This window comes from Platalea leucorodia (genome assembly GCF_965183815.1).
Source record: "Platalea leucorodia genome assembly, contig: HAP1_HAP1_SCAFFOLD_127, whole genome shotgun sequence".
Classification (NCBI taxonomy): Eukaryota; Metazoa; Chordata; class Aves; order Pelecaniformes; family Threskiornithidae; genus Platalea; species Platalea leucorodia.
The window spans coordinates 190,287-198,009 of record NW_028121410.1 but is presented as its reverse complement, the minus strand read 5'-3'; the positions used below and the strand labels follow the sequence as shown (position 1 = coordinate 198,009).

The 7,723-nt window shown below is 54.5% G+C and overlaps 1 protein-coding gene across 1 annotated transcript; it reads right to left on the bottom strand.

Moving 5' to 3' along the window:
* Positions 1–1,097: 1,097 nt before the first annotated feature.
* Positions 1,098–6,683, bottom strand: LOC309603560 (olfactory receptor 14C36-like; the record flags this gene model as incomplete). The annotated part of the gene is made up of 4 exons (XM_082338378.1): positions 1,098–1,142; positions 3,889–4,814; positions 5,611–5,693; positions 6,652–6,683. 4 exons carry the CDS (start codon positions 6,681–6,683, stop codon positions 1,098–1,100), a joined length of 1,086 nt encoding a protein of 361 aa, XP_082194504.1.
* Between the last annotated feature and the right edge of the window lie 1,040 nt (positions 6,684–7,723).

The window sequence follows — 7,723 nt, the reverse complement described above, 5'->3', positions numbered from 1 at the left end:
AGGCAGGAGGGCAGGCCACACTCACGGACACCTTGCTCGGCCCTATCTCCTCTGGAGCAGACCTGTCAGGAAGCCGCATGTGGCTCCTTGCCTAGGCCTCCTTTGAGTCCCATGTTCTGCCCCTGATGCCCAGACACAACACGGGGATCATCTGCAGGCTTGCTTTGGCCACTCAACCTTCCCAAAAGTTGCACATGATATATTATAACCAACCAGAAGGTTTTTCATAGCGTGCTGCAGAAGAGTTCACAGTGTGTGCACTAAGGTACGGCCTGAGATGGGTGGGTGTGTCAACCACTGCAGAGCTTTCTGGGACAGCACGAGCATACTGCAGAGGTAATTGAACCTTGCTTGGTTTTATCCATGCTGTCAGGAGGTTGCCTTGGGCCAAAGCAGGCTCAGAACCAGACCTGAGAATTCAGCTTGGATGGGGTTCACCTGGAAAGAAGAGCCCAGGAGTGAGCTAATACCCAGGCTGTGTGTGGGCTGATCAGGTTGCTGGACAATGAAGGGAACCAGGTGATTTAAAGTGCTGTGAGCTTAAATTCCACTGGGGAGGGTCAAGACCCCCTGTCAGCTGTAAGAGGAGCCTGAACAAGAACGAGTGGAAAGACACCCAGAGAGCCATTGTCTAAAGCAAGGTGAGACAGATCCCAGGTGGAGTCCGTGTGATATGGGACTGCACCTGAAAGAGAAACTCTTTGCTGTTTATGAACACTAGGAATGCATTTAATAGTTACAGGTGGCATTCAGCTTCCCTGATTCCCACAACCTATGCGTAGGAGCTTCAGGGTCCAGACCATGGCCTCTGAGGTGCTTAAAGTAGGATGCAATGCGCCTCAGGGGCAATGTAGAGCTGTCTGAGGCAGTGCCTCTCAGGCTCCCCTTGCAGTCAGTGGAGTGGAGATGTTCACCTGACTGGTCTTTGCTGGTCACATAAAACACAGGAGGAGTTGTGCCCCATAAACATCTGCTCTCTCATCTGCTGATAAGTTATCGGACAAGAGATCCTAGGATGATAAGATCATTGAGCTTCAGAGTAGACCTTGGGAGGTCTATGGAAAAACCCTCTGCTCAAAGCAGGGTCAGGTATATGGTCAGACCTGGTTTCTCAGGGCTTGGTCCATCTGGGCCTTGAAAACCTGCAAGGACGGAGGACTTCACAAGCTATCAGGGTGACCAATGCTTGTTCCAATGCTTGGCTAGCCTCCTGGTGAAAAAGGTGAGGCCCTCCTTGCTGTGAGGTGTGCCTCATCCATCCCTTCTTGTTGGGATCCCTTCTCATAGAGAAAGTGATCCAGCCCCCTGACCATCTTCAGGGCCCACTCCAGCTTGCCAACCCCTTTCCATTCTTGGGGTTCCCAAAACTGGACACAGTGTTCTGGATGTGGTCTAGCAAGTTCCACGTAGAGGGGAGGAGTCCCTCCCCTCCATCTCCTAGCCGTGCTCCTGGTCATACAGCCCAGGGTGCTGCTGGCCTCCCTCGCTGCCAGGGCACACGGCTGCCTCCTGTCCAGCTCCCTGCCCACCAAGACCTTTCCCACAGAGCTGCTCCCCAGCCAGGCAGCCCCCAGCCTGTGCCATTGCGGGGTTAGTCCCCTGCAGGGGCAGAAACTGGCATCTGTCCTTGTGGGATTTCATGAGGTTCCTGTCAGTACGTGCTCTCCTCTCCTCCTTGAGCCCTTTCACTGAGCAGAGGCCTGGGCGACCTTCTTAGCAAAGTCTAAGGCAAAGAAGGCGTTGAGTCACTCAGCCCCATCTATCTGTCTGATGTTATGACACGCACCCACCGCCATCATTCAGCGGCATGTTCCTTGTTCAGCTTTTTACTGCAAACACAGTGACTGAAGCTCTTCATTTTGCTCTTGTTGTTGCCTGCAGCCCCTATCAGCTCCAGCTGAGCTTTGGTTTTCCTAAACACATACGTGCAACGCTTAGGTCATGTTTTCTAAATTCCTCCTTCGTAGCCTGTCCCTGCTTCCACCCCCTGATCGTTGTGTTGTGGCTCCCATCTGTGACCCATCCCTGCAGCAGCACAGCCCCACTGCCCAACACTCGCCCCCAGGGCCCCCATCATCAGACACTGCGCAGGACAGGGTGTGTTTGGGCTGGGGAAATGTCCCCCACCAGAGTCCCCATGCCAGACCTCAGTGTGCATCCCCACCAGCCCTCCTTCTTTTGCAGCCCCCCAGTGCTCAGCCTCAGCCAAGCCCCAGCCGTGTCCCACACAAGGGTTTGCAGACAGCCCTGCCCCGGAGTCTGCCAAGGTCTGGGCAAGAAGAGAGGCCTGGCAGGGCTGGCTTTTCCCCTAGCACAGAAATCAAGACCAGCAGGAGGAAGGAGATGGCCACAGAGCAAAAACACCGATAAACTGGGGTGAGTGGCCAGTGCTGGAAATGGCTGATGGGAGAGGCTGGTTGGCTGCTAAATGCCCTGGGGCACTTTCTTGATCTGTCCATGCCACCAAGGGCGCAGACCAGTCTCTTCTCTCTTGCACCTGCATGTCTCAGCTCCCTTCCAAGAGACTGGGCTCTGCAGCACACACCCACTGGAACATATCCTCACCCTGCATGGTCACACAGCTCAGCTAACATTGGTGTTGTCCTCTCCCAGGCACTTTTGAGCCCAGTCCAACCCCTCCCCACCTCTTTCCATGTCCCCTGCCCACTCCCCAGCCCAGCAGAGCAGCCCAGTGTGGGCTGGCCCCACAGCAGTACCTGCCGCAGGGTGCTGCAGAGCTCTGGGCATTAACCCCCCAGCCCTGGCCTCTCTAAGGGCACAGCAGCTGCTGGGGGGGCAGGGAGGGGCCTCAGCCTCCCCATCAGCCCCAGGGCTGGAGGCTCCCCATGGCATGAGTAAATGGGGGTCAGTGAAACTGCAAGACCCCTGGTCTCAGTTCCAGGAGACCCTCACTACAGACTGCCTTTGCCCTTTCAGCTCCAGCCCCTCTCCCCAGGCCAGAACAAGAGTCTTGGCTCAGTGACAGAGCAGCCTGCCTCGAGTGGGTGCTTGGAGAAAGAGATTTCTCTTTTTCATTGATTCTTCCCTGCAGGCACAGAAATGCTCCCTTGCTCTTCTCTGGAGTCACCCCTGCTCCTCAGAGAGCCTTTCTGCAGGCGAGCGTGTCTGTGCTGGCCTGGACGGCAACTCCTGGGTCCTCTCCATGCTCCCTGTAGGGCTCCAAGCTGGCAGGGCTGCTCTGCGGAGCAAGGGGGCTGTGGTGCACTAACCATACTGGTCAGGATGGGGAGCAGACCCAACTGGATGGGGATCGCTTCTGCTGAGCCCTTTTCCATCTTCCCTGATTGCTCAGTAGCCAAGGATGGGGCTGAGCAGGACTATGGGGTCTCTCTAATGGCACAAAAGATGAGGGAGAGCTGCCCTAGATCCAGCCTGTGGGGTTTCCAAGAGGTCCATGGCCATGGCTCCAGAGAAGCAGCAGCCCTGACTCAAAGGCAGCAGAGAGGGAGTGCCTGCCGAGGCAGCAAGGGCACCTCTGAGGGCCACAGAGCTGCTTCTCCATGCAGCATCAGGACTTTTGGCTCCTTTACCCCTTCTGCATGCTGGCACTGTGCCCCCAGCTCCAGAGCAGATTTGAAGAGATGGGAGCTCAGACAAATTCTTTTCCGCTGTTTTCTTTATTTATGCAAGGAGACTGGTTCTGTAGGCACAATAAGATAGTAGCTCAGAAAAAAAAAAAAAAAAAGCTGAATGCCAAGAAGTCGAATGAATAACACTATTTGCAATTAATATTACCACAGGTATAAAAAAGAAATATAAAATAAAGAAAAGAACAAAAGATAGTCGTGACTTTTCCTGAGGTAACCTGGGAGTTTTATAAGGATGATGGGTACCTTAAGGATGCTGAAATAGTATGTGTTCAAATACTTTCTTCAGGGCATCCTTGGTCTCCTTGTTCCTCATGCTGTAGATGATGGGATTCACTGTTGGAGGCACCACTGAGTACACAACAGCCACCACCAGATCCAGGGACTGGAAGGAGATGGAGGGAGGCTTCAGGTAGGCAAAATAAGAGGTGCTGACAAAGAGGGAGACCACAGCCAGGTGAGGGAGGCACGTGGAAAAGGCTTTGTGCCGTCCCTGCTTAGAAGGGATCCTCAGCACGGCCCTGAAGATCTGCACGTAGGACAGGATGATGAAAACAAAACACCCGAAGAGCAAACAGGCACTAACCGCAAGAAACCCAGCTTCCCTGACATAGAAGTGTGAGCAGGAGAGCTTGAGGATCTGGGGGATTTCACAGAAGAACTGGTCCACAGCATTGCCTTGGCAGAGTGGTAGTGAAAATGTATTGGCAGTGTGCAGCACAGCATGGAGAAACCCACTGCCCCAGGCAGCTGCTGCCATGTGGACACAAGCTCTGCTGCCCAGGAGGGTCCTGTAGTGCAGGGGTTTGCAGATGGCAACATAGCGATCATAGGCCATGACAGTGAGAAGAAAATACTCTGTTACGATCAGGAAGGGAAGCAGAAATATCTGCGCAACACATCCTGCGTAGGAGATGGCCCTGGTGTCCCACAGGGAATTAGACATTGAATTGGGGACAGTGGTGGAGATGAAGCCCAGATCGAGGAGGGAGAGGTTGAGGAGGAAGAAGTACATGGGGGTGTGGAGTTGGTGGTCGCAGGCTACGGCGGTGATGATGAGGCTGTTGCCCAGGAGGGCAGCCAGGTAGATGGCCAGGAAGAGCCAGAAGTGCAAGAGCTGCAGCTCCCGCGTGTCTGCGAATGCCAAGAGGAGGAACTGGGTGATGGAGCTGCTGTTGGACATCTGATCCCTTTGTTCATGAGGTACTGCCAAAGGAGGAAAACACGCTCACAAGTTAGGACTGCTCTGAGCAAAGCTATTCCCATTCCCTGCCCCCTCCAGCTCGCCACCCCACCTCCCCAGCATACGTTGCTTTTCTCCTTTCTTTCAGGACCTTAGTGCATCCCCCAAGCTGGAGCTCTGGTTTGTGCTGGCTGAGTCTGATGGCAGGAGCAGGGCTTTGCCCACAAACTCTGAACGAGTCATCCCTGCTCTACAGCACTGGGCACGTGGGAAAGTGGGTGACAGACATTAGGGCTTACACAAACCTAAGGACACAGCGGAATATTTTGGAAGTGGCTCTGATGCTGAGTAAACCTGGATGTGTTTTATCAAGCCAAAGGGCCAAGCTGGACAGACCAGCACTGAGAAGACCACATCCAGTTGGTGTCCATGGCCAGCAGCTCCAGGGAAGCAGTAGCCCTAACACACAGATTATATCTGTAACCCACTTGTAATATAGAGGAGCTGAGAGATGCTGCTCAGCATCTTCCAGCAGGACAACGCTAGGGAAACTCCTGGATGTGCTAAAAATGCAGTGATGTGAGCAGAGCCAGCTCAGTCCTCGGCCCCACACACTGCACTGTCCAGAGCCCCACAGGTCAGAACGAACTGAGGGGCTTTGCTCCCATGGACACAGCTGCATCTCAGGACCTGCAGCATTGGTGTGTGAGCTGCACCTGAACTCGCCTTGTTCCCACAGAGTCCAAGGGTAAGAACCAGGGAAGCATGGACAGGAGGGGAAGATGGAGAAATGCCTCAATGCTCTTGCCAAGGGAGCACTTGGGAGTTTATCCTCCTGGGGATCAACCTGCAGAGAATTCGACTCAGCTTGAGAACCCATGGCCTTGACGGCAGAAGCTCTGCTGGGTGGGAGAGGAGACCAAGGAGTTGCTCAACAGAAGGCATCTGCACTGCACAGGACGGCAGGGAGGTGCCAGAATCCCCTTCCCAAGACCTTTATGGTAGCAGTTCAGTCTCACTCCCTGCCCATGTCTCTGCTGCCTGGAGCTGTCCCTGCTGGCAGTTGCTTCTCTGTCCCCACATCTCCTCCCTGTCAGTGCTCACAGACGCTGTCCCACCGGCTGTATGCTCAGCTGTGCAGACCCCTCCTGGAAGCAGGGCACTGCCCAGGGGCAGCTCGGAGGTTGCAGGCTCTGATGGGAATGTCAGACCAACCCTGACGAGGCTGAAAAGGTGCTACTGGTGCTGTCTGTAAGGCACAGGGTGTTGATTTCTGATGCTCCCAGGTTTATTAATCTCTAAGAGAAACAGATTTGGAGTTTAAGTGCCTCCTCCCAGAGATGTGAATTTCTATGTCCCATTGCCCATCCAGACAAGCAAGAGCAGAAGACAGAAAGAATATGATCCTACCTTTCAAGTAGGCACTGCCTTGATGTGCTTCTTGAAAAGTTCCCTTGGAATTATCCTGAGGACGATCTGAGGCTGTGAGCAACCCTGACCCTTGCAGCACTCTCATGAAAGCAGAAGGATCCTGCCCTGCCGGGGGTCATTCCTTCCACGCACAGCTTCTCCCCGCAGTGCCGTGGGGAGCTCCCTGCTCTGGGACACAGCCCCTTGTGGCACAGGACCCTGCTCTGAAGGACAGCCCCGGGCACCCCTGGCTGTACACCCGGCTTCACAGCCCTGCAGCCGTCCCTGGCAGAAGGCAGCCATCATGCCCTGTCTGTGCAGGGAATCCCTGCTCCGGAGCACGTCCTCCTCCTCTATACCAGAGAGAGATCCCACAGGCTGTGGGCTATGGCAGCTTTATGAGATCCCTCCAGGAAGCTAATTTGCATTGCCCTGTACCCGGAGACTTACCGTGTCAAGGGCTGAGAAGATTCTTCCTCCATTGAGCTCTCAGCATCCTCCCACTCCTCACTGCCCTTAACCTCGCTCTGGCTCACGCGTCTCCCCTCAGTGCCTGCAGGCAGCACCCTCAGCCCTGCTGTGCTTTGCAGAGGAGCTGCTCCTGGGCAGAGCTCTCTCTCTGCACCAGTGCCCCATTGCCTTGAGTTCTCTCCGTCCCAGGAGCCCGGCCCAGCTCAGCAGAAAGGACCAACCCAAGGCATTTTAATGACCCCTCTGGTGGGTTTGGGGCTGAGTCAAAGAACCTCAGACACTGAGAAGAAGCTGAAGAAATCTCTCAAGAAGTCAAAGTCAGATGAAAACTCCCTTATTGGAGCTTTAATGGGTCCCACTGAGGGACATTACTGACAAAGCCTCCCTGGGGCTCATTAGAGCAGAAAACTGGAGACACTCATGACAGGTAGGCAAAGGCAAGGAAAAGGTGGCTCTGATGTTGAGTAAACGTGGATGTGTTATATAAAGCCAAAGGGCCAAGCCCTTACCCTCAGCCCCTGAGAAGGGAGATCCTGTCCCTCACACATTGCCCAGGGCTCTTCCTGGGGCAGTATGATGTGGGAATGTGCAATGTCAAGTGCAGGACTATGGTACGACACCTCCTAGGCTCCTGGGTATGGACAAGGAGGCCACGAGGCCCTGTTGAATTAAGGGTATGGTGTCTCCTCACAGGTATCAGTGGCAGAGACAACAGCCATAGCCAAAGTGATGAAGACCTCGGCTGCGCTGGGAGCTTTCAGCATTGCCACATTCCTCTGTCATCTCCACCACAGGTTGTCCTATGGCGTTGCATCACCCACGCCTCTTTCCCTGCAGGCTGCAGACTTTTACCCTGCTAACCCACCTTGCTCTCACCAGACCATCTTCCTTCCTTTACTGATCTCTCTCTGTCCTCCCTAGCCGTTCCTTGAAACACAAAGCCTTGGGCTGATCCGGACTCCCTCGGGGTGACCTGTTCCACCACAGCGCTGCCCTTTGAGTGACATTCCTTCTTTCTCCTCTTGTCCAGTATGGACCTTCCAAGCTACAG